General features: G+C 40.6%; 1 protein-coding gene across 2 annotated transcripts in view; it reads left to right on the top strand.

Annotated features, from left to right (window-relative positions):
• The first annotated feature begins 832 nt into the window (after nt 1-832).
• Nucleotides 833-27,371, top strand: part of EFHC2 (EF-hand domain containing 2) — a 60,724-nt gene continuing 34,185 nt past the window's right edge. For both annotated transcript variants that reach the window (XM_071573561.1, XM_071573549.1), the window contains exons 1-6: nt 833-895; nt 10,200-10,385; nt 15,053-15,203; nt 22,236-22,459; nt 25,457-25,711; nt 27,213-27,323. In XM_071573561.1, coding sequence (XP_071429662.1) covers nt 854-895; nt 10,200-10,385; nt 15,053-15,203; nt 22,236-22,459; nt 25,457-25,711; nt 27,213-27,323 — 969 coding nt within the window. In that variant the 5' untranslated portion in view covers nt 833-853. The remainder of the gene's footprint in view (nt 896-10,199; nt 10,386-15,052; nt 15,204-22,235; nt 22,460-25,456; nt 25,712-27,212; nt 27,324-27,371) is intronic.

Raw genomic sequence — 27,371 nt, 5'->3', positions numbered from 1 at the left:
TATTAGATTATACTAAATATAATATAGCATATATACTGTATAAACTATATATAATATAGTATATATGATATATATAATATAAATTATATAGTATACTATATATTATATTTACTATAGTATATATGATACATAATATATTTAATATGTATTGTACAAAAACCATACTATATATAATAGATATATTGGATTTTATTATATAAATAACACGTTAATAATACTATTTTATATTTATAAATATATGTAATGATATATATTATATAAAATATTTATATATTATATATTTTATATATGTCTATATGTACCTATTATATGTTTTATATACATATAAAAAGTATTCTATATATTATAGATATATAATATATATTTTGGCATATTATACAGTTATAATATCTATTTTAATAATTATATGTATAAGATATATATTTTATATATGCGTATGTATAATATATTGAAAATATATTATAATTTAAAATAATTGAATATATACTGAAATATATATAAAAGTATAAAAATATATATACAAATATAGATAACGATATATAAAATATGTGTAAAGATAAAGATAAAGATAAAGATAAAGATATATAAATATGTGTGTATATATATGTATATAGATATGTATTTATAATTGAAAATATATATACTGTAGAATGAATTTCGTTCTACTTCGCCCCCAAGGGTCGCCAACCCAGCCCCGGGCAGGGCATCCGTCCCTGCGGGCTGTATCCCGGAGAGCGCATCTGGATCATGCCCCGCAGTCCCCGCGCCCCTTTCCCCGCCCCGTGACGTCATCCCAGCCGTGACGTCACGGGCCGTATCCTGGCAACGCGGCGCGCAGCGGGAGCGGGTGGCGATGGCGTTGCCGCTGCTGCCCGGCCTGTCCCTCCGCCGCAACGTGAGTGACAGCGCAGGGACGAACCTTCCCCTCCGCCCGCCCGGCCCCGGCGATCCCCTTTCCCCTCTCCCGTCCCGGCCGGCGGGGCCGCTGGGACTGCTGGGCATCCCCGCGCTCCGTGCGGGTGCCGCGACGCGGGGAGGTCTCGGTCCCAACAGTGCCAGGGCAAGGTTAAGCTGGACAGCTGGGAGAATATCCCTCACGGAAAGGGTTGTTGGGCGTTGGAAGGGGCTGCCCAGGGACGTGGTGGAGTCGCTGTCCCTGCAGGTGTTAAAGGAAAGCCCCGTGGTCTGGGTGACTTGGTGGTGATCAGTGATGGGTTGGGCTCGATCTCAGAGGTGTTTCCAGCCTAATGGGTTCTGTGATTCTGTCACTGTGACCCGGCAGCTGCCGAGGGGCTGTTTGAGCGCTTGGTGCATTTCCAACAGAGTAAAACAGAGAGACAGATGCCCCCTACATACAGAAAACAGCCTTTGCACAGTGTGGTCATGCCGGGGGTGCTCAGGTGGGGTTTCAGAGGTGTCAATACTGTGAGTGCCAGTGGCAGGCTGAGTAGATAAGATGGGGAGTTTATCATAGCAAACAAAATGCTCTGTCCTATGAAGAGCAGCTGAGAGAGCTGGGGGTGTTTCTCCTGGAGGAGAGGAGGCTCAGTGGAGACCTTATTGCTCTCTACAACTCCCTGGAAGAGGTTGTAGCCAGCTGGGTTCAGCCTCTTCTCTCAGGCAACCGGTAACATGACGAGGCCATAGTCTTAAGCTGGGCCGGGGAAGGTTTAGCTTGGACATTAGGAAGAATTTCTTCACAGAAAGGGTGATTAAACATTAGAACAGGCTGCCCAGGGAAGTGGTGGAGTCTCTGTCCCTGGAGTGTTTAAGGAAGTGCCTCTGAAGTGCCATGGTCTGGTTGACAAGGTGATGGTTGGTCAAAGGTTGGGCTTTATGATCTCAGAGGTCTTTTCCAACAAATTCCATCATTCCGTGATGTGGCAGCTGCTGTGGGGCAGTCTGAGCTCTTGTTGCATCTCTAACAGAGCAGAACAGGGGCAGACATGTACCCCCTGCATAAACCAAAGGTTTTGCAGAGCAGGGAAATGCTGTGGATGTGAACATGATGTTTCAGAGTTGCCAATACTGTTAATACCAATGGCAGGCTGAATAGACAAGATGGTATTTTTATCATGGCAAACAAAAGAGAAGGCTGCCCTCACTACTTCAATCTGGTTCATGAAGGATAGTTAGAACTTTGTTCAACATAATCTGCACAATGAAGTAGTACAGGGGGTAAGGGAGGATTGTGCACAGCACTTTAACTGGTGCTTTCAGGAGACAAATGAAACTGTAGATTTTTTTTTTAATAATCCTAGAATATCTGTAAGGGAATCTGTTATTTTCACACTATGAACTTGTAATGGCCAAAGCTGCCCAGAAAAGTTGTGGATACCCCATCCCTGGAAGTGTTCAAGGCCAGACTGGATGTGGCTGTCAGCAATCTCTTCTCGTGGAATGTGTCTCTACCCGTGGCAGGGCAGTTGGAACTGGGACATCTTTAATGTCTCTTCCAACCCAAACCATTCTATGATTCTATGATAGAGCCCTCATTTCTGTATCCTGACTGCGGGGGTGCTTTGCCAGCACCTGAGTCTGACCACCCTATGAGGGAGTATACCAAAGGTGATACTGCAGTTCAGGGACAGTTTGCAAATGTTTTGTCAAGACACGTGTTTTGATGCCAGTGACACCACAAGCATCAAGACCCCTTCTATATGAGGCATGAAATTGCACAGAAATCTGTGGACTCCCAGCCCAGTGTAGAAGCAGTGAGGATCTTTCAGGAAACTCCTTCCCTGGAAACAGCAGGCTGGATGCTATTTTACAAGGAAAAAAAAAAGAGGTCTGGCTGTGAATACTTATTGTCTCTTGCTGGATTGAAATTTGTATTGTTAAGAGTTGGTTATGTGTATAACACTTGAGGTGGCTGCTGAGTGGGTGTATCAGCAACATTAAAATAACTGTGTGCCATTGGTACCTGCTGGGTGGAAGCAGAGAAGCTCAGCTCAGTGCTATCTGTGACTTTGTTGGTTTCCAAATTTCAATTTAACTTAATGTATTTAATTTAACTTCACATGCTTGGGAAGAGTTACAGAGAGCGTTGAATGCCCCATGCTGAAGTACATACAGTGAGTATTTTGTGAGAACTAAAGGTGTGAAAACTGTCACAATTGCCACAAGACAGCATTGTAAAACCATGGTTTTACCCTTGTTAGCACTCCAGACTTCTCTTTTTGTCAGTCCTTAAGGTAGTGAAGTTAATAGTTGTAACTCACCTTTATTGAAAAGCATTTCTGATCTCCACTTAGTTGTTGGCTATTAGATTTAATTTTATTTTCATATAGCTCCATGAATGGGAAGTTGAGAGCAGCATATAAAGGGAAAAAAGTGTCACTGCTGTAGATAAATTGACAAGGAAGAAATTGTTTTCACCTGTTAGGACTTTGAGCATCACCATCAATGCCTCTCTCTGGACAGAAAAAACAGTGGCAGAGCATTCCCTGCAGAAGGATTCACAGAGGACAGGGCACTGCTATTCCTGTCAGCCCTTGTTTTGTAATTATGGTATTAATTCCACTCATCACTGTTCAAGCTATGTGCACAATCCTCATGTCTCTGCCCCTAATGCCACATCTATAGGTGCATAAGAGGCAGTGCAAGAGCAGTACACGCATGTTTTGCCTGCCTTGGATGTGTTTGGTAAGGAGGCTGGGCTACCTCTGAATAATCAGAGCTGTAAGCTCAGAGGGACATGGAGCCTGACTCCAAGGGCATCAGGACTGCAGTGGCAAATGGGCAGTGAGCAATCTTGTCACAGCACTTAGTTCTCTGAATCTGAGAGCCTGTGCCCTTTGTATTGCCCTTCATTATGATCATTATTACTTCTAGCTCACTTTACCAGCAATGCTTACTTCTCCAGCCAAGAGCAGAGACACTTCTCCAGCCAGGACTGAGGGCAGTGAGGCCAGGCAGCTCTCAGCTGCCCGTGGTGCTGGCACACCATGAAAGGCTGCCTGGTTTTTCATCTTCTGCCTGGTTTTGCCTATTTTCCCCTCCCTGTAATGGGGTGCCCAATTCAGCAACATCCCAGAGGGCAATGCTGCAACTGCAGTCCTGTGTAGCTGGGGAAAAACCTTGGTGCTTGGGCATCACAGCTGGTGAAACTGGGAGAAAACTCAGGAAGGTGAGAGGTGCTTCTAAAACTGATGGAGTGGTTCCTATGGGAACATAGAGTAATGTTTCCTTTGTGCTAAACAAAGAGCAGGAATGAAAGGGACAGATGTGGCAAAAGCAGTGCCATGTTTGATGTTTGGTTCGATGGGCTGGAGAAGAATGACAGCAGAAGGTGTCAGGAACATAAAATATTTAATGTCTACAAAGAGAGAAAAAAGGAATATTAAAATCCAAATTACAGTATTTTGTGTACACATAAGTCCATCCATCGAATAAACACCCTTCAGCTCTTTTCAAACTCCTGTTCCTTTTCCCTTTGCTGAGCCTGGGGAGGGCAGAGTCAGTGCTGGGAGTGCTGCTGCCCCTGGGCAAGGCTGGTGCTCCTCTGTCCTGGCAGCCTTAGAGAAATGCCCTTGTTGTCCTGGCAGTGGCAGGGTGTGGTACTTACACAACATTTACCACCCTATTAATTCATTTCTTTGTTTTCACAAGCAGGCAGTAATGTGTGGGCTGCCCATTTGGAAATTCCTACCTGTTACATACCCTTGAAAAGGGAATTCCTCTGTTCTTTTGTTCTGTACCTGTTTCTGAAGCCAATGTTTAAAAGCCATGGGGAGACCTTGGTACTGTGGCTTCTGCCTGCAGAGCCCAACTGGTATTGAAATCTTGCAATAATGACATTTTCAGCTTTGTCCATACAAGTTCTATGCTTGTTGCCTGTTTGTCAGGATACAAAACCACAGATCTTTAATTCTGCATTTGGTGGAAATGCAACATACAATAAGTTTTTTCTGTTACTGCAAGAAAAAGTTTATGCCTGTGGAGTCTGGACCATATTCAGAATGACACTGGTTGCAACCCAAGTACCAGCTTTGTTAGTGTTTCTGGTCTGCCTCCCATTCTCAAAGGCAGCTGCTCCCCCTGATTCCAGATTGATGTCCTTACCTTATGTCAGCAGCCAGTGAAGAGAACACATACTCCCATGGGCCAGATTTGCCAAGTCTTGGCTGACCAGTGTATTTTCTTGCCTGAAGTTTGAAGTCCCTCTCTCAGAAAGAGAATTCTGTGCAAAAATTCTGCATGTCATTTCCTTGAGAACTGGAGAATAAGTTTATAGATCTCAGGGGGAAAATATATCCTTGAAAATACCAGTTTCTGTTGCAAACTTCAGTGACACAGCAGAAATTTGACTTTTTCCTTGTTTATTGCAGGAGCTTGGAATTGCCCTCAACTGTGCTACTGTTGCTCTCTCTGTGTTTCCAAGCTTAGGTATTTTCTGCTGCTCTGTAATCACTGTCACCAAAATGCAACATAATTTTTTACTGACAGAACATTTGCCCTCCTGTTAATAAGTAATCCTGCCTGTTGTCCCTTCTTTCCCTGGCTGTCTTTCCTGAGCCCCTTCCTTTGCCTTCTGCCTCTTAGTCCCTCTCCTCTAGATCTCTGTATGTTAACAACCCCCAGGCCCAAATCTTTATGTAGCTGCCCCGCAGGGTTTTATTTTGGACCTTTTACTTTAACCATCTATTTTCTTATTTCAGGCTGTACCAGCTCAGGCATTAAGAGCAAGCCAATAGAATCATGGAATGCTTTGGGTTTGAAGGGACATTTAAAGGTCATCCAGTCCAACCCCCTGCCATGAGCAGGGACATCTCCAACTAGATCAGGTTGCTCAGAGTCTTATCCAATATAACCTTGAATGTTTCCAGGAATGGGTCATCCACCACCTTTCTGGGCAACATGTTCCAGTGTTTCACCACCCTGAATAATCCCTCTTTTAGTTTTAAAACTATAACCCCTTGTCCTGTTGCAACAGGCCCTGCTAAAAAGTCTGTCCCCATCTTTCTTAGAATCCCCCTTTAGGTATTGAAAGCCCAAAATAAGGTCTCCCTGCAGCCTTCTTTTCTCCAGGCTGAACAATCCCAACTCTCTCAGCCTGTCCTTATAGGAGAGGAGGTGTTCCATCCCTCTGATTTTTGTGGCTTTCTTCTGGACCTGCTCCACAAATCCATATGCTGATCCAGGCTGTCAGTGTTGCTGCACCTTGTTGTGTGGTGTGTTCCAGGGGCATCAGAGTTGCTGGGTCTTAAGGTGTTCCTCCTTTGGAAGTGCCACTTATCCCCTGAACATCCTGAGGCCTCTGCAACAAGACAGGGGTGATAGAAGAGTTGAGAATCTGAATTTGACTGGCACAGTGTACATTTATTTCCATTACTTAGTTGAAGCCACCAGGAGACTGTATCAGCAGCCTAGAATAGTTCAGAAATGCCACAGTTCATCCTGATACAGGATTTGAGCATGACATCCACAGTGCAGTTGCTGTTCTCAAGGTGGGAATTAAAAATGGATATGGGATAGAGAGCTGGAATGCTCCCAGTGACTTCTGCTGTAACTCCTTGTGGGACTGGGTTGAAACCATGTGTCTGCTGGGACAGGGTGTTCCACTGAGGGCTCTCCCATCACTCCAGCCTCTGTTCTGGGACATTTCCAATGTGTGTGGTTCAGCTGAAAGGTGCAGCTCCCTGATGAGTTTGCTGTGACTGTTACAGAGCAAGATGGAGCGAGCACGAGGGAGTGTTCCCCAAGGGCTGCAGTGCCTGAGTTTGCAAAGCCAATAGTTGCAGTCAGAGAACCCTGACCTTTGCATTAGTCACTATTGAAGGTATCCTCAGTATTTTTCAGGCTCACTGCACAGGAAATGTCCAGCTTTATTCAGCAGATCTACAGCCTGCTCTGTTTAGTTGCATTAGCACAGCACAGTCAAGCTCTTTCTCTGCTCTCTAAAAGATTTCTTTTAGAAGTCATTTAGTATTACTGTGGAGGTAACATGATCTTCTGTCACTATTTTAGGCTGGATGTGGTCTGAGTTCATTAGCTGAAGTTTCCCAAATGCATTTTTTCTCTTTTGTGATCTTCAATGATAATTACTCTTTTTCTTAAACTTTCTATTTTTGTTGTTGTTTTGGTTCTTTTTAAAGAAACAACTGTACAGACTTTTAGATGAGACTGTTTTGCCGATGGATTTGGGTGCTTTTCTGGAGAAGGGGATTGTAACTAATTCTTTGATTAGGAATCTAACATAATCTTTTTGTTAAACCCTAAAAAGCTACAAGAATACCACAAAAGATCCTTAAGAGAACTGAAGCTGTTTGGCCATGGTTTTTTTCATATAAAATTGTGAAGAATGTTGTGATTTTAGCCCTAAATTCTGGAAATTGCCAGCAGGGCCAAACCTGGATTACCTTGATGAACACCTTACCATACTGTAGCTTGCTAAAACCCAGAGACATGTGAGCAGCAAATGCTTCCAGAAGAAGCTCTGAGGACATGAAAAGCTTTCCTTTGCCCAGGAAAACTCACCCTCACTGTGCTTTGCTAACTGTGCCTTTCTCCCTAACTCACACTTTGGTAATAGGGGGAAAATAATTAAATACTTGCTGTGCCAGAAAGTGAATCTGTTCTACAGCACCTTCAGTATAAATCAGATGTTCTGGCCTAGAAATTTCCCTTTTAAAGCTCAGCTTGACTGTAGTTCTTCTATATTTGAACTGATGAATGCAGGAAGCTCCCTTCCTTTCTGACTTTTTCACAACTCTTTATCAGCTTACTGAGGAATAAAAAAGTTAAAAAAAGAAGTAAAAGAAGAAAGAGCAGCTCAGTAGCACCCAAAGGAGAGGGAGGAAACCATCCCAAGTGCAGGTGTGTTACAAAGCCTGTATGTTCCAGAGTCAGGCACCAGGAGAGCCTCTGTGCTCGCTTCTTGAGGGAGAGGTGGGATGACCACATGAAGATCTGCTCCTGATGCCTAAATGTCAGTGCTGACACTGCACACTGAAACATGACATTTTATATCAGAGCTCAAAAAACTGTGCCAATATGAAATATTTGATTTTGGGCATTATTCCTGCAAATGTGCAATTCTTTTTTAAGTCTGATTAAATTCCTGGCTTGAGTGATGCTCTGTGATAGGGGGACTCATGGGCTGCTAGTCAGTACACAGGCATTTCCTTTATTGATTTTCTCGTTTATTCAGTAACCCTTGATCTTGAGTTACATGGTTCAGGAGTACTTGTTTTTTTCCTTTGTATTATTCTTTAAACTGTGATACTTGTCATGTGCCCTTTTATTGACCTTTGCTCAAAACTTTGCATGCCTTTTAAATATCTTTTTTGGGATGTGATTCCATACCACTGATTGTTTCTGTCCTCAGAATGTGAACCCCATCTCATTTTGCAGTGACTATTTCAAAGTCTAGCTCAGCTTTTTTTAACCTAAGCAAGGTATGGGCATTGATTATTATGGTATTAAAAATACTAATTTATAAAAATAGCAAGTATTCTTTTTCATACCACTGTCCTTGCAGAAGTATTTTAAGTAAAGGGTGAGCTAAAGCAGTGACTGAGCTATTTATGTCAGCATCTCTCCATCCTGTTTCATTGGACTTGGAGCACCTTGAGGCAGGGGAACAGTTCACATTGTGACCTCCAGTGTGCAGTAGTTTGTGTAGACCAGCACTCAATGTTTTGTGCCATGAGGCTGCTTTGCTTCCTCCCAGATTCCTGACTCTCTTTCTTGTTGGCAGAATGAAATAACTACTCAGGTACTTGCAGCTTTTGTTGCTTCACCGCTTGCACTTGTTCCCAGAACTGCTGTGCTGAGCATGTGTTATGTTATCTGGGAGCAACTGAGTGTTTCCACAATGAAAAAAGATTATTTGTACAGTTTTTTGATTTGTGATAGTAACTTAGATCTGTCTGCACCTCTCTGGGGAGTAGTGGTTTACATACATGTATGTGATAATCAGTGATGCCAAATGGGGTGGGGAGGCAGTTTTGTCCCTCTGCTACTTCACTGACATACCTGCTCTGGTGCTGCTGTGAACACTTTTGCTGTCCAGCCTTTTCCTCTACCCATGGCCTTTACTGTGCTAATCCATGACATCAGTTCTTCCCCCTTTAGCCTCATCTTCCCCCATGTTCTCCCAGTCCCAGGCTGAGGGAGGGCACAGCTCTGGTGGTGTTTTGTAACCCTTACTGAGTGTGTCAGGATGCAGTTACCCAATGTCCCCTCTCTGCCTTCCCAGATAAAGTATTTTGAGGATTTGAGAAGGCAAGGCAGGGAAGAATAGCAGAGTGAGAGGAGCTAACAAGCCAGGATTGCTGCATATGGAAGGAGGTGGATCTTTCTCATTCCCTGTCCTCTTGCAGGAGCCTGATGTGTGGGTTGCTGGGGCATTGCTGCCCAAGCACAGCACAGCTGCCTCCCTTGGGGGGAACTGGCCAGCAAAGCAGGCAGCTGGTGAGGAAGGGCATTCCCACAGGCAGGAGGTCATTCCTGTGAGGAATGGGGGCTTTTCTGTGCCCTTTGAAGACTGGCTCCAGCCCTAGCCAAGAAATTCAAATAGGCAAAATGGGTTTCTTTGCAGTTGGTTATTCCTATGTTTTTAAGCACTCCATCCTTAATTGCCTGAAAAATTAGTAATAATGTAGAGAAAACACTACAGAGACCTTGTTTTGAAATAAGCCCAGATGGAATGAATATTCTGTCATTTGATTCAGGTCCAACCTCCCAAAATTCAAATGTATTCACTAATACAGAGGAATTTATTTTGCACTGGGGGACACAAGTGTAAATAAGATCCTTGACATGAGTAACAAGAGCAGGCTGTTCTCAGAGTGCTGCTGAACTGTTTCCATTTGCCCTCTGGAGAGCTATAGAAAAGGTTTTTCTCCACCTTTAACAACAGTTCTTGGGGTTGACTTGCTTGTTTCTACCACGTACCTCAATCCCTGTTGCAGGGAAGGAGTGCCTGTGGGAAACAGTTGGTATCATCCAGTCTCTCAGCCTGGGTAAATTGCTGGAATATTACTCCATTTTTGTCTATAAGACTGGCAGATGGACCACTGAAAAGTGTCACTTCCCTTGCAGCATTCCAGTTGTTAGAAGTTTTGAGACTATTAAAAGTAATTATAGAGAAACTTTAATGTGATTAATTCTCCTTGCCTATCTAGGTAACTACTATGGATTTAAAAACAAACACACAGACAACGTTTTCTCTTTTTCTTCCAAAATTTTCACAGATAGGGGGAGAAAATTTCCACAAGTCACAGCGCTGGGGTTTCTGCAATAAGGTTCCCATGCTGTTTGAAGAAAAACCTGGAATAGGAGGTCAACCATTACTTGATCAGAGGCCAAAACCTAAATACAGTGAGTTTCCTGAAGGGATGGGGAGTAATCCTCCAGCTTGGATAGCATTTGACAAGCAGGTATGTAGAAATCTATATCTTAAGTTTCTTTATAAATAGCTACAGTGTGACAGAGCATAAAGATGAAATTCAGTTAGTCAGATATTTCAGAAGATTGATTTGGGCATGAAAGAAGTGCTCCTAGATAGAAAAAAGAGGGGTAACAAATATTTTTCATTATTTTTACATATTGGGGGATTCATAGAAATATATATCCAGCAACATATAAAAATATTTCTGTATTGGGGTATATCTTCTACAGGATGTGACAAAAATAAGGGAGTGGTTAACATATTTGTTTTTAGTGAGAATGGTGACAGTACAGGAATTATTTGGCAACCTGAACCTGGTAAGAATGAGTGTAAGGCAGGCTCCAGTCCAGGAGAAAAGGTGCATGGGCACTTGGGAACCATTAAATTCAGTGGAATGCCATATGCTTGGGATTCACTTATGCCATCGTAATTGCATGGTCAAAGTCTTCTTAACTTTTGTGTGATCTGTTCATGTGTAATAAATTATGTCCTTTATAGACCCAAGGGTTTTAAGTAAGTGTTTTTTTATTTTATTTTTCAAGAATGTAGTGACACCTTTAAAGTTAGGGAGTTACCAAATAACTGTAATCTGTGGTGACAGGAATTCTGTAGCACACTGTTGTTACTTTCCATGTTTAAATTTTCATTGAATTCTACTTAGTGATGTTTTATTTCAAAAAGCAAAACGCCTGCAATCAGAGAAGGAAAATGATCCAGAAAAAGAAATCATTCAGCAGATCACAGAAATGTTGCATGACTAAATGATTACAGCCTTTAAATATTGGGAATGATGGCTGATCTTGTAATTTCTGCTTTAAAAGAGAAGCCATGCAGGTAATTGCGGTACAATTACACATTCATCTTTGGCAGACCAGAACTACAACAAGAAAATGTAAGGCTTGAAGAGCTACACATGCCCTTGGTTGGCATTGCCTCTGAAATCCCTTGTGTTGCTCACAGGGGTTTCAGCAACATGCTCAGATATGGACTGGTCTAGTGTGTTGAGGTGTTAAGACTTCAGCCAGTCCTGCACATACTTTGACTACACCCTTCTTGGAACAGGGAGGTGTGTATTGGCTTCTCAGAGCCACGTGTAAGTTAGCAGGCCTTGGATCCAAGGAATGAAAGGGATTTATGGAGTAAAGGGGTTAGGTGGGCAGGAGGCAGAGGGACCTGGTCTTGGTGAGAGGAGCTTGCTGACCTTTTGACATTCCTCATCTAATCAGTCCATGCCCCAACAGGGCAGTCAGGACAGGAGTTTGCAGGTTTGGAATTGTCCTCTGGAGGGCTCATGTGTTGGTATTAATTGCAAACTCTTAAAGGGCATTGTACTTAATATCCAACTAATTTAGATTCCCCAGCCCGAAAAGCAGCTCTGTCCTCTGGTGCTGCAGTTCATAACTCAGCAGAGGACTGCCTGGAAAATGGTTGGAGTGCTGTGTGTGGGGTGACAGTGACTGCATCCCTTAAGGAAAGGTGTTTGGAGTGCACCTTAAAGAGAAGAGAGCTACCTGGAGTGTGTGTGGGCTTGTAGCCCATGAGAGGCTGTGGTGTATGCAAGGTGAATTGGTTAACCAATAATGTAGTGGCATGTTGGATGTGAGCGGGTATAAGAAGTGTGGATGTTACTGAGTGAGGTGAGATGATGTAATAGGAACTTCTAGAAAGTACTATGAGCTATGAGGAAATGTCTGTTATCTATCTTGAATAAACTCCCTAAGTTGTAAGCCTTCTGATCAAGCCTTCTGATGTCTGCTGTGCCTGAGCTCTTCTGACTGTCAATCCACGCTGCGCCCCTGCTTGGGACTAAGGGGCTTACCCCTATATTTGGTGACCCCAATAGTGGTGTTCATATTTTGAAATGTAATCTGCTTTCTTACAATTCTTCTTTGGTTTCTAACTTTCAGCAGTGCCACAGTAACTGGAGGAAGGATAGGCAAAAAACTTAATTATTAAGTAGGCTGAGAAATAGTTTTTGCAATTCCATATGCCTAATAGGAAGCAGGTGTAAATTTCATTTCCTCTACAATTAAATACACACAGAAGGCCTCCTGTGCTTGAAATGATGTTTATAATTTGGCTACCACAGGTGCCAAAACCCCTTTGTGCCAACTTTACCAAGTGCCACAGAGTTTATTCAATATTTGTTACTTTTGGTGTTCATAGGTAACATTTAGTCTTTTAAGGAGCAAGAGTGGGAACTTTGCACACAGCCAATGTACTACAGATGAGACATGAGTTAGGGAGTGATACATTTCAAGTATTTTTAAAACTAACTTTGCTTCAAAATGAAAAGTTAGTCATCTTTTCTGTTCCTTCCCCTCCTCACCTTTTCTGAAAATTGCAAAATTGCAGTTGCTTGCTGCATATATTTCAGTCATACAGTAGAATGTTGATAAGAGTATAAAGAGGAAAAAGTAGGATTGCAAAAGAACCTGCACAAACTCCTCAAATGGAATAAACCAGAACATAGGTGAATGCTCAGAGAAAGAAAAGAATCCAGTGCATTAAGGATGTGACTGGGCTTGGAGCTCTGTGCACACGGACTATTTTGCCTGGCTGGTGTTTCAGGAAAAAATCATTGAAAAAATTTAGAACAGTTAGTAATGAAAGAGGGCTCTTGAACAGTGTGTTTGTCAAATGTCTGTATTCCAGTGGGACTGGCAGAATAGGGAGAAGAGGGTATAGCAGTTTCCATGTTTCCAAAGGTTGCATTGCTTGTCAGCAGCTCAGGATGTTCAGACTAGGATGCAATGGTTCCACCAGAGTACATTTTAAGTCCCCTGGAGTATTTATACAGATCTCTAGAAGAGATTTTACAGAGCTCCTCATCATTCCAGAATAGTTGCTGAAGGCCAGAAAAGGTACCTTGGTCAGCAAAAATGGCACTCTACATGAGTGTTTAGACAAATGAAAGGCAGAAGAGATGTTGAAGGTTGATAGAGTATGTGTTGGCTTTGTTCTGTATAAGAGTTTTTTTGTGTTTGATACATGAAACAGGGAAATCCACAGTTTAAAAATGTGGACAGCATGAATTTTTTAATTTATTTTCAACTATTTAGTCTGTAGGTTGTGCAGAAACTTGCATATTGTACTAAATAAGCAAACCATAACTGAGTTGTCTGCATTCTTTTGTGTGATCTCATGCCACCAGTTTAACAGGTGATGGTTATATCACTTGATTATAATTTGAGTTTTATTTCTTTAATGGTGGAGGGTCATAGTGCAGGACAGTAGATGCCAAAAATGTGTCTGTTATACTGTTTGATGAAAGCTGCAAATCAGGGGGATTTGAGCCTTTGAAATCATTTATGGAAACAGTTTTTCTAATCTTGCACTTAATCTGCCTGAGAGAAGGGAATGTGACCTGTTGAAAAGTCTGAGTAGGACACAGGGTGCTGTTGTTGTGTGCTCCTGGGCAAGCCACGAGCCCTCCCTCCCCAGGTGTAGGAAAGAAGGTTGTTTTTTTCTATTAGGTGTTTTAAAATCTCTGTCATCAGCATTCATGGAAACACTTTGAGATTCCCAAAGGCATGTGCTAAAGGAGTGCAAACCATTAACCAGTGTGTTCTGCCATGTAGGGAATGCAGCCACTTTACTAGATTTCAAACATTTCCAAGCAAAGGTCTGATAGATGTTTGTTGAAACATAGGGAACTGCTAAGTTGTCTTTTTTCAATGCTTTAGTTTGTCTGATGAACCAAGAATAAAGGTAATTGAATTTATTAAATATAACCAGTCTGAAAAATGAAATATAAATTAGCACTGATTTGACCCAAATGTATTGGGGTGTGGGCAGGATGGAAACCTGTTTTAATGAATTCCTTCCTGCCATACTTATCCCAGCAACCATCCTGGCAGATAATGCACTACCAAGCAGATGTGTCTTGTGTGCTCCCTTAAAATTGGTCTTGGTGATTGAAGACTATAAATTATACCAAGAAGTGCAAAAGTTGTGTAATGGTTTGCCAAGTCTGAGCTGGGACTTTCAGGCATAAAGGCCACTGTATAAACCACTGAGCACCTCTCCTGTGAAGGTGTTTTTTTTGGCATCATTGCTGTTGCAAAATACCATGAAGACCAGTTGCTGTACTCTCTGAGATTTCCCCACTTTTTGCAGAACCAGGTAAGTTCTGAAATGTCAGTACTGCACAGCTGTAAATGACTCCTGAAAAATATAATTTCTCTCTGAGCATCTTCAGTGCTGTTCATTTGAAAGCTTTCAGGATCTGCTTAAAAAGAACTCTTTCCACTTACTTCAATGGTAAAGCCATTGCTGTCATAATGCACTTTATTTTTCAGTAATTCGTAAAATAGCAGTCTAAAATTTGCTTTTGTATTTAGGGAGCTCATTGTGTCATCAAAATGCTTTGTTGGAGAGATTTTCCAAGCAGCCTGCTGATAGTTTTATATTTGATTTATTTCTTTACTTTAGAGTTCCATCTCTGGTTAGATGTTGTGATAATAAAAAATGCCAAGGAAAGAATTTTAAATTTATGTGACTTACTGTGGATTTCTGTTCTTACACTTCTGAGAAATAAATCTACCTCCTGAAATGCAAACATTTAGTTGCTTTTAATCTATATAAATTTTTTGATGTATTTTGCAGAAGTGTTGGTGATTTTGGTGCTTTATATTTATTTATTGTTTCTAATAGGTGCTGAATTTTGATGCCTATTTCAAAGAAGAAGTGCCTGACAAAAATCAAGAGCTTTATAGAATCAGACACTGTAAAATATACTTCTACCTTGAAGATGATACAATTCAAGTGACTGAACCCCATGTGCTAAATAGTGGCATAGATCAAGGTATCTATTTTTAATAGCACTCTTTTGTTTTCTTTATATTTTTCTTCAGTACAGTCTTGGTCCATTCCAAAGGATACATAATGTGAGTTCTTATAGATAAAATGGGATGTAAGTGCACAGCTATAATTGTCTTTTCTTGTTACAGATCATGATGTGAACTTTTTATTGTCTAAGTTTCTCAAGAGGCAGGTTTTGGAAGGCTGAATCCCCTCCCATACAAAAACATATCATTTTTTCTCTAATATAGTTGTTTGAAGTCATACAATGGTAGGTCTTTATCAGTGTTGTGTCACTTCTGCAGAAGCATTTTTGTTCTAGATCTCCATGGCTGAGCCTGGCTCCTCCCACCTTGGCACTGACAGGGAGTTCTGTAGCAGCAGCTCTGCAATTGTTCATTAGCTACAGCAGTGTCTCTGCCATTATTGAAGAGGAGCATCTTTTGTGCCTCTGACTCTTAGTTCTTTAGTGACTGAAGTGTCCTTGGCCCAGTAATTTTTCCTGGACGCCTCTAAGCTGAGAAGCTGCCTTGCCTCAGTGTGTCACATCACTGCACTTGGACCAGCCTGAGGGCTTTGGGAGGAGGGTTTCCTGAGCTGATTTACTGGGTTATTAATGGACTTGGTTTATGCTAAGAAAATGTGACCTAGCGGTCAACATCCTGTTGCAGAAGAGGAACACAGCTGCTGCTTCTTGGTGTTTATGGGTCACTGCCAAAATGAAAAGTTTTCAAGGGATATAATCCAAAGAAGAAGGATGTCTTGGGATGGCTGCGCCTCCCAGTCCCCAAAGGTATTTTGTGCATTCTGGTGGATCTTAGCACAGCAATTTTCAAAATAAATTAACCATTGCACTACCTTGTTCTTTTCCCAGATGAGCAGATGCTACCAATGTATCTATCCCCAGAGCGAGATCCCCCTCATCACAAGTGACAGGGCTTCAGGGAATGGCATGAAACTGAGGCAGGGAAGGTTTAGGCTGGATATCAGGAAAAGGTTTTTCACCCAGAGATTGGCTGAACACTGGAACAGCCTCCCCCAGGAAGTGGTCGCAGTACCAAGCCTATCTGAGTTCAAGGTGCATTTGGACAATTATCTCATAGAATCATAGAAGCAATTGGGTTGGAAAAGACCTCCGAGATCATCAAGTCCAACCCTTGGTCCCAACTCCAGTTCCTTTACCAGATCATGGCACTCAGTGCCACGTCCAATTTGCGTTTAAAAACCTCCAGGGATGGTGAATCCTCCACCTCTCTGGGCAGGCCATTCCAATGCCTGAGTACTCTCTCTGGAAAGAATTTTTTTCTGATCTCCAACTTAAATTTGCCCTGGCAGAGCTTGAGCCCGTGCCCCCTTGTCCTACTGCTGAGTGCCTGGGAGAAGAGACCAACTCCCACCTGGCTGGAACTTCCCTTCAGGTAGTTCTAGACAGTGCTGAGGTCACCTCTGAGCCTTCTTTTCTCCAGGCTAAACAACTCCAGCTCCCTCAGCCTCAGGCATATGGTGTGATTGTTGGAGCTTTCCTGTGCAGGGCCAAGGGTTGGACTCAATGACACTGATTGGTCCCTTCCAGCTCAGCATATTCTGTGATTCTGGGATATTTAAAGGTGTTAAGTATATCATTACTGTTAGATCTGGGATAAAATTGCCCATGAATCTCTTCTTAAACCAGTGCTTCAGGCTCTGCTCTCCCTGTGTTGAGTAGTTCTTGCCAGAATTCTTGTAGGCTCGTTAGCAGGGACTCATTCTGAATGCAGAGAAACCTCATCCTACACCTTCCTGGGCAAGTTCTTTTTAAAGATGTGAAGAATAGCATGTTGGAGCTCTTTTCTTGGAAACATATATCTGCTTATCCCCTCTCTGCACCCAACTGCATGACATGGAAGACATCACCAGGTTTAGGCTTTCCTTGACTTGTGTGTCACGGGACTGAAAGTGGCTGTTTCTGAATTTTGTGGCTTAGAACAAATGTTCATTGACACAGGAAGCACAGTTAACCTGAGAGGGAGAGGTGACACCTTTGAAAGCAGAATCCAGATTCATTAGAGCAGGATAAAGCAAATTTGAAGGTAATTCCTTTGAGTGAGTTATTTTCATTGTCTTTGTGGTATGGGTTGCAAACTATCTCTTCAGCCCCGATATTCCTGGCAGTCTAGTCCTGTTCCTGGAGCGACAGGAAGGCTACAATTTCCCCTTGTTTCCTTAGTTGTAACTCGTGTTAATTGTTGGAGTCATCTATGGTGCCAGATCTAAAATTAACTGAATGGTATTAAACAAGAATTTTCTTACTCTTGCATGCAAGACTGTTTTGAAGTCCTCTAAGACTTTGTCAGAGTACTTTATGTGGGATACACACAATATATTTAACTGATGGATTAAAAAGAAACATTTCAGGATCTCAAAAGTGCACTTAACTTATTTGTCGCTACTATCTGGGCTGGTAAGGAAGCTTTGTGTATTGATTGTGCTTAAGAAGGAAAAGACTGTAGTTTGCAAGGCCCAAGGACTGTTTGGAGAGTGTTTAGGATTCTCAGTTGATTAATAGTTCTGGAGCCTCTACTTTATCATAATAATCTAAATAAATATTCTTTTTATCCTAAAGAGTAATATGATGTAGAGTGAAAAAGGTGGTGGAGATGCCTATCAGAGGATTCTCTACTCACATACACTTGGACATTGACTTCATGCTCCCTACCCAAAGACCAGTGACAAAGTTGTTATGTTAAAGGCACTAAATATTTGTTATAAATATATGCAAAAGTAATGTTTCTTTTAAAAAAATCCCAAATCATTAACTGATAATCTTACTGCATTTTCAATCAAAAATTGTCCTTTCCTCCTTTATTATAATTATCTATCTATATCTATCTATCTATCTATCTATCTATCTATCTATCTATCTATCTATCTATCTATATTTCTATGTACCTTATTTATATTTATGTCTTATGTTATTCAAATTCCTTATCCTGACTGGGAATTTGTAAGCTCAAGAATGACAGAAGTGTAAGTGCCTACATTGTGAAGCTGGTAAACTGAAGTACAAAGGAATGAAAATCTTAGCCATGATCACACAGAAAAGGTCATAAAAGGATGAGGAACTGAACTGAGCTGAAGTTCAGGATCTTAACCATAATGCTGTCTTCTACACATCTGCTGAAATACAACTTTGCAGTTAATTAAAATTCCAGAGATTTGTAGAGGAGAGTTCAACTGTAGGAGAGCTTGGGTTGTTGAAAGGCAAACAGCACTGAAGAAGGGAGCACAGGTGTGGGGATGTGGGTGAAGAAAGAAATGTGGGGACATTAGGAGCAGGATAGGCTCAGTCTACATGAACAGCTGGAGAGTTAGTGTGGCAGGAGGGAGGAACAGCAAAAACCAGTGATGGATAAAGTGGAATTGAACTGTTGAAGGCAGAAGGTGGTGGTGACCTTAACTTGGACATTTGCCCTGGCAGAAAAGATGTAAAAGACAGCTGAAATCCTGTTCTCAGGAGGCTTTTTGGAGAGAAGATAGAGAAGAGTGGGGTAGATCTTCTTAGCTTGGCTGGTGAATGCCTTGAGGCCAGGAGGTTACCAGTGCTTGTGCCATAACCCACAGATGAGACTCTGATGGTCTGAATGGGTGTTCCTGGGAATGGGGGGACTGCAGAAATGCAATAGTCCCACTGTACTGTTCTAGTTGTGGCTTTGCAAAAAGAAACTTGGAGAGGCTTACAGATTGCAGGAAGATCTGGTGAAGAAATAGTTGTCAAAAAAAATTAGAAGAATTTCTAAATTTTATTATGAATTTACAAAACTACAACAAATTGGCTTCAGAGATAAAAAAAGGCAGAAAATGTGCTTTTACCATTGATCAAAATTTCAGAGTGACAAAGTGAATAATCTGTGAGAAATGTGTTTCAAGGACTTTAAAAACTGCTTCAAAAAATTGGCTGGTGTACTTGGCTGTGAACTTGGACATATAAGGTTGCTACTAAATAACTGAAATTTAAACTTCATTTAATTTTGGAAACTGGAAGATTTTAGAAACATTAGTAGAAATCTGCACAAATAGAGAAAGGAATGCAGAGGCCAACCTGAACTTGAGAAAACAGAATCAAAGGAAAAAACACCAGAACAAAACAGTGCACAAGACCCAAATAAAGATAAGGGAGTACAGAGTGAAGAGGAGGACAGTGAACTCAACCACATGCTTCTTCCACAGCCAGAATGATGATCATTCTTTCAATATATAAAGAAATTCTCCCATAGAGAGCCAGGCTAGATATGGCAGTTTAAGTGTTTTGTACATTAATTCCCAGTGAACAAGACTGTGGCTGGCTGATAATGTCTTATCAAAAGGTCATTTCTGTTCCCATGGGATTGACTGTAGCTTCCAATGCAATCCAGACCCTGCAAGCCAGAGCAGAGTGGAGCAGCTGGCTGGTTTCCCCAAGGTCATCCAGCTGAGAAAGAGAGTGGAGCTGCCTGCTGGATGGGTTCCCAAGGCCGGCTGGATGGAAAGTACAAGCAGGAAAATGAAGTTTCAATCAGCTCTTCCAATAGAACCAATTATCTGAGAGTTTAAGCCTCCCCTGAGGCCTTGAAATAATTGTGATTTTGCCATACTTGATGGTGGCCAAATCATGACCTTGCTACGTTCTGAGATGGCTGAATAAGTGAATGTAAGAAGCCTTCTTGTTTATTGGGGTGAACTCCCTGTGTTGCAGGAATAGTAGTGGTGTCTTCTCCTCCTTTCTGTGCAAAGAGTGTACAAACTCCAGGTGTTACTCATTCTCCTCTCTCTAATGCACTCTTGAGTTGTGCAGAGAGTCAGAGAGCTGGTCTGAGGGAACTCTGGATACCACTTAATTTCTTCTGCAGAGCAGGGAAACAGCAGAAACCAAATGATTTGCTGACCAGCTTCATTGTCAAAGGCCTTCACTACCAGGGAGGTCTCCTTAAGCAGCTGCTGTGGTTGCCAAATAATCAGAAGCCCCTAGAGACAAGAAGATATGCTACAAATTATGATGTGGGAACTCAATGCCACCACCACTGTCAGAGAAAAGCAGTACCCCAAGTCACTTTCCAAGAGCACAGTAAAGGAAAGCATTGATAAATTTCCATTTCAACAGTATAAAATGTATCCTATACATGTGTATGTCAGGCACAGTGATATCTAATAAAGGCAAAGGATTGCTACAGGTATTATCTCTGCAAGACATTTTCCATTAGGAAAGAAATTCTTATCCCTCAGAATAAAATGGGCTTGTGTATTTTACCCTGAAAAGTGATATAAAAACTGACTGAAGGCTTATTCAGCAAATCTGAGTCGAATATACCTTCAGAAAACATCCTGTATTAGAAAATTGTCAACTATTGTATTTTCACTAAAGTTATGATTCAGCAAGATTTGCATGTTCTAGCTTGGCACATTATCTGTTGATTTTTGTAGGAGTGACCTGAGGATTATTAAAGTATGTGCTTTTGTTAATGCTAACGCAATGCAATTTTGCATCATGTTAAAATGTGCTAAATTTTCACCCTTTCTAACATATTTTAGTGAGAGTGCATCTTAAATAGGTATATAATATATTTAAGTAGATAGAGGACAAAATATGTTTAACAGTCAAATATTAGTAACCAGGACATTAGACCTGGTACATGTGAAACATCAGGACACTGAACAGGTCCTAAATAATTATTTTAATGGGAACAAAGAAGAAATCTGCTTTGTTGCTTTATTCCCCTGAAAAAATTAGGGACAAGTTTTCATTGCAGGAACTAGAATTTAGCAAACAACTCGGATAGTAATGAAAGGCATTTCATACAAATTAGTCCATAGGGAAAGAAAATGAACAAGAAAAAATTTCCACAACTAACTTAAGAATAAGGCCCTTCAAACAACAAACAAGGCACTCAGTGATATTTTCCTCCTGCTCCACCTCTCATTATTCCCTCTGTCCCCAAGCCCCACTCCACCCTCACCTACCTCTGAAACAAATCAGCAGTGCTAGAAAAGCATCGAACAGGACTCAGTGGGAAACCAAACCAGATACTTATTAAAAGGGCACTGGAAAGAGATCCAGTTCTGTAGTGAGTGATAATGAGATAGACCTTTCAGCTAATTTTGTCTAATAATCTATTATTGTATTAACACATTGGTATTGGAACTACTTTTAGTTTTGTAATTTTTCAAGTGTTTACTGTGTTTGTCTTTAAATCACAACACCTTTTACAGTTCCTGTCATTTCAGAGTTGTTGGGAACCTATGTGGCAAGTAATTATTATAATATTATGGGTGGGTGGTTCCTGTCTGGTCATAGCCAGTGGGTGTATACACATTGTAAAGCTGGTCTTGAGGGTGTCTGGGTTGATAAGCACAACAAAGAGCCTGAGGTTGAACGCTGGACCATCTTTTTATTTTCTACAGGGTATTTTCACAGCAATATTTGAGGTATTGATTATGGCAAAACTTTGACTATTGTCCTTTTTGTTCTCTCATAATGTTGAATAAAACAATTCAGTCCTAGCTGGACCAATCTGCTGTTCTTTGCAAACCTGGAATAAACCATATGTGTTCCTACATGCAGCTGCATACCTGTCTTTAATATACGGCTTACAAACTGGTTTAACCTACTAAAGATGTAGCTTGTAAGTTGATTCTAATATTTTTGTAAGGTTTTTTTTTTAAATACTTGTAGTATTAGAATAGTAGTAACAGAAATGTTGAGGGTGGAAGACACCTTAAGATTGTTTAGTCCACCCCACTGTTCTGAGCAGAAATCAGTCAGAGCCAGATGCCCAGGGCCGTGTCCTGTTGGTTTCAAGTATCTTGAAGAATGGAGGCATTGCAACCTTTTTGAGCAGTCTGTTCTGGTATTTGATCACCCTCACTGTAAAAAAGTGGATTTGTGTGTTCAGATGGAATTTTGTACTTTATAATTGGCTCTCATCCTGTCAGTGGGCACAATGGAGAGGAGCCTGGCACCATCTTCTTCATTCCTCCCATCAGGTATTTAAAAATACTGACAAGTTTTATCCCCCTTTCACAGGAACTATTCTTCGTCGGCATCGGATTCGACTTCCACCTCCTCATGAAGACCAGTTCTATACTGTACATCATTTCAATATCAACATAGACGTAAACTTTTATTCTCGGATATTTAAGATTGTAGATTGTGACCTGTATACAAAAAATTTCCTGAAGAAGATGGGAATCAGAGTAAATCCTCCTGGAACTCGTCCAGCAGACCCATACATCACAGAGAGACAACAGGTCAGATGAGGCAGTAGGAGTGAAAACTTGATACTATTAATATGCCTTATAAAAGTTATTTCTTTAAAACACAATAGAAAGCAGCTATTCCAACATAATAAATCCCAGGATAAAACTTACTTTTAAAAATTTTGGTATATGTCTCATTGTACTATATAATTAAATATAACTGATTTTCTCCTGATGTGTTCTCACACATTTTAAAACAGAACAAAATTAATTGGGAAAAATAAAATAAACCTTTCAGTATTAAACTGAAAAGGAAAATAAAGGTGTACTTACCACATGTTCTTCTTACGGTTTTGCTTGAGCTAATTTGATGGTAATAAACACTTTTACAGTGTTTAAAGGAAGATCTAATTGGAATCGTGGTTCAGCCACACCGTTGGCTTCCTGCAGGCTCCCTTGTTCTATTAATTTGTCATCTTTCTTCTATATGCCCCACATTTTTAACAGCTCTTTGCATGTATAAAGCAAATTCTTCTGCCTTACAGAACCCAGAGCTCTGCAGTTTTAAGACTCATGAGGTTTTATTTGAAGGTAGTTCCCTCTTTTATAAGTATATGAGAACACATATACACACACAGATACACCTCCTCCGAAAATCTCTCTCACAACTATGTGCTCTGTGGATTCCCCTTTGCAGTGTTTGGGGTCCTTTTTTTTCTTCCTGGGAACAGTGATGGGAGTGATTTTTTTCCACAGGGAATAATGTTTCTTCCAGTTCTTTTTTTCTTGATTAATATGAGTGCAGGTGGCACTTGACCTGACTCTGGTAGTACAGAGGCCCATGATATGCAGCTTGTTGTGACAGATCCAGCCTGGTCCTCTGAAAGCAGCAAATACTCCTTTGTCTGCTGTGTTCAGCTTAATGCTCTTACTGAGCAAACTGCTGCAGGTCTCAGCAGCAAAAATGTGAGGTGACTGTGACTGAGATGCGCAGGACAATTTCCACATCTCTGAGGCACTCTCAGGCCAACATGTTGGTTTATCTTCCTTCATGCTGCCACCTTTTTGCAGCATTTGTAATACATCTCCTGGTTCTGTATTGTGATTCAAACTGGCCCTGGGTTACTTTTCCCTTACTCAGGCTTTGCAGGTAACAGCTGTAGATATTAACACATGCTGAGTTGTCTGATATTGTCAGACTGTGTCAACATTATGTATGGTTCTGTATAACCTGCTTAGATTTTGTTTGGGTTTTTTTTTTTATAACAAGCAAAACAGTCAAATATTGTGCATATTTGTACCTAAAGAAAAAGGAAGAGGGGAAAAAGATTTGATAAATAAGAGCATCAGAAGATAAAATTTACTAAAATCTATGTCTTCGTGTTCTCAGTTATTGAGAAATTACAGAAGTTATCTAGCAAATTCTGATTGCCTTGTGCTCTCACTTTTCTGTGCCCAATTTGTGGAAGGTAATTTTTTTTTGATTGCTCTGGACTGGTTTGAGCAAAGTTAGATTGGTTTGCACCAGACTCCTAATAGGTGGCCAGAAAATGAAGGTATGAAGGAAAGTAAGAAATGTGATGGCATAGAAAATGACCCCAGTGTAAAGTGCAGCAAACCACTTAGATTCACATTTCACAGAATCATTTAGGTTGGAAAAAACCTCTGAGATCATCAAGTCCAACCTTTGAACAATCACCACCTTGTCAACTAGACCAGAGCACAAAGTATCACTTCCAGCAGTTCCTTGAACATGTCTAGGGATGGTGACTCCACCACCCTCCTGGGCAGCCCCTTCCAATGCTAAACAACCCTTTCTGTGAAGAAATTCCTGCCATATTTCTGGAGATGGTGTCCCATAGGTGATGTTACCTGGCTCTGTGGTGATGTTTGGTTACTTGTTGCATCTTTAAGGTTGAGGAAGGAGCAAAGAGGACAAGTAGAAGGGAAACAACTGAGTTGGAGCATCTATGGCTGAAATGGAAAAAGTCCTGCAGATCAACAGGGATATTGGCAGGCAAAACTTGGTTCTGCTCTCCTTATTTTAAGATTTGATGCTCTGAAAGAATAGACCTTGTCTCTCTCAGATTTTTAAGGTCTGAAGTTGTATTCGGGAATATAACAAAAATTTAGACAATGATAAAAACTGCCACAGTCAACAGTTCTTTCTGTGACTCTGTGATTCCTTCTATGATTCAATGATTCAAACAGTTCAGCTTACATTGTCCCATCAATGTCTGTCACCATTCTTCTTTGGAAGCTATTTTGTAGATTTTTTTTAGATTGGAAGGGTTGTACTGCCCTTTTTAATGCCCTTTGGATGTGACGGATTTTGACTTAGGAAAAACACCCTGTTCACCATTTATGTAAGTGAACTGACAATGTATAAATGCAGTCCTTGGGTTGGTTCATCATCCTGGGATCCAGTTTATTGCAATGTCACTGGTTTTGCAGCAACCGTGGCTGTAGGCAGCACCTTGTCACAGGTCACATCATCTGGAACGTGACTTTTGTTGGAGATTTGCTGTTCCCTTCCAGACCAACATACATGCCCAGTACCTGCCAGCTGCAGCACATGAATCAAAAGCTGATAAACTGTGTTTTACACTTAAAAGACAAAAAGTACTGAAGGGAAAAGAAATAATCAATTCTTTATGCCACATTATATATAAGAAATAATTCTGAAGGAAGTAAATCAGGAAGGGGGATGCTATTTGGAGTTGTAGCCATCTGATTACCATGGGCAATTTGTGGAAAATGCGAGCTGTACTATAAATAATTTAACAATTCTCTGATCTGAAGCACCTTACTGCAAGAAAAGCAAGGAATAAAACCAATCCAAAATTGTTTTCATATATTTTCTGAAGGCACAGCAACCCTGTAAACACTTCCTTGGTAATGGCATAAATAGTCTTTCCTGTACTGTAATTGTGTGGGATCATTTGAAAATCCTAAACTCGTATTTTAAGGTTCGTATCACGCTGTTGTTATCTTGTTTTTCAGAACAAATAATTAAAAATGTGTTTTTCTTAACTTCTTCTTTCTCAGCGGCTTCTGGACAGCACAAATCCATTGCACCCTTACGAGCGCTTCGACACTTTGAAACAATTTCTGGAGTACGATGGGCAAGTTTTAGGTTTTAGCTGCGTCTGGAGTGACTCAGAATGCCAGTACTATGGCCCACGAGAACTTGTTCTTCGTTATTATTTGTCTGATGATACAATTGATATAAGAGAAGTTTTACCAGAAAACTCAGGCCGGGATGTGGTTCCACTTTTCCTCAAAAGAGATAAGCTGCCAAAGGTGAGGAGTGAAAATTTCAACGTCATTTGAATTCTTCTACTAAATAAGAAATATTGAATGCCTTGTTTTGAAAATGCTCTACTAGGATTGTAATGATATTTAGAAAGTGTTTTCAGAGTATTATTTATAATTGCATGATTTAGGTTTTGCACATATATTTATATACTAACTTAGTAAATGATGGAAAAATAGATTTAGGCTTGTCATGTTTAAAGTAAAGCACAGAGGTCCTATGATTTTCTTTCTCCTATATTAGTGTATTAAGGTAAATCTACTAATAAAGCTCTGCAGTAATGGAAGTCCAGAAAATTAATTGATATTGATAAGTTCATATAAAACTGAGGTGAATTCAGATTTGATCCATGGTTTATATTTGCAACCTTTGGAAAAGTCGATTTTAGTACTCATACCTCTTTGTAGCCAATCTAGTATGATTTCTTAAAATTGAGTTTCTGGATTTGGGACCTTAAGCAAAGCTGGTTAAAATCAATAGGAATCCATCAATAATCTTTGTTGGGCATTAATCACATGCTTATGTGAGAAAGACTCCTCTCAGAAAAATCATCAAAGGGCTTGAGTCCTCTGTAACCTGTTATGATTATGAAATTAATGATCTGGATACACTTCTGTGTCACTCCAGACAGATCCTGATGTTGGAATAATATCAGCCCACAGATGGAGTAAAATACTGAGAATCTTTCCCTCCTTTCCTTCTAACTCTGATAATCTATTTGTGATGCCATAGATGTGCATGAGAATTTGTAGTAAAAACCTAACAGCAAAATATTACACTTTTCTCACCTTGTGCATCCTGTGTTTTGAGATGCTGATTTATCAATGGCACTATGTTATAAGATTCCTTCTACCACTGAAGTGCCATGTTGCAATTTTAAGGACTGACTTCTTCCTCTGGAAATTTTAAAGAGATCAGTCAAAAATTGGTTTTCAGGGAAGGTGGTATGGAAAAATAACTCATTTTGATTACCATGCACCAGCAGTTAATTCATCATTTTAAAGAATTGTAATGTATTCCTGGGATAAATTACTACTTTAATTTTGAAACTCACAAAAGAAACAAATATGCAAATGATTTAGCTAACAGAATCATTCTGACTTGAATCTCCTATGTTTGTGCATTAGTTCAGACCAACCTGGAATGTTTCTTTGTATGTTTTTATAATTATTGCCAATGAAAATAATAACCTTTAGAGCAGATGTTGACAATGATGTGGTACTTTGGATGTGCTGACCTTTGCTTTCTGTTTGCTCCAAAGAAAAAAAGAGACTTTACCTTTGGGTGCACAGTGAAATTCTGGATGCTGCTTCTGGCTTTTGACTGGCTTTTGGGTTTGGTGCTGTAATCTTACCTTAGAACTTACTAAAAATTCTCCCAGGAAAATACTACAATAACAGTCTATAACAAACCCGCTAGTTCTAAGGTCAGAGTTCTCTTTCTTCACTGTTACCTGTATTTCTGAAGAGCTGGTCTCTTCTCTTGCAGGATGCTCCCACTGAGATGTATCAGCCGGGCACCGTCACCAATTACACTCTTCTCAATGTGTTGGGAAGGTCAGGAAGAAACAAAGGCTGGTACATTCGGGACCCTCTGCAGGTCATATATTATTGAATGCCTCCAGCTGGTGAATATCCTCATAGCAGT

The sequence above is a fragment of the Pithys albifrons genome, chromosome 1, assembly GCF_047495875.1.
Source record: "Pithys albifrons albifrons isolate INPA30051 chromosome 1, PitAlb_v1, whole genome shotgun sequence".
NCBI lineage: Eukaryota > Metazoa > Chordata > Aves > Passeriformes > Thamnophilidae > Pithys > Pithys albifrons.
This window is presented reverse-complemented; position numbering and strand designations above follow the sequence as displayed.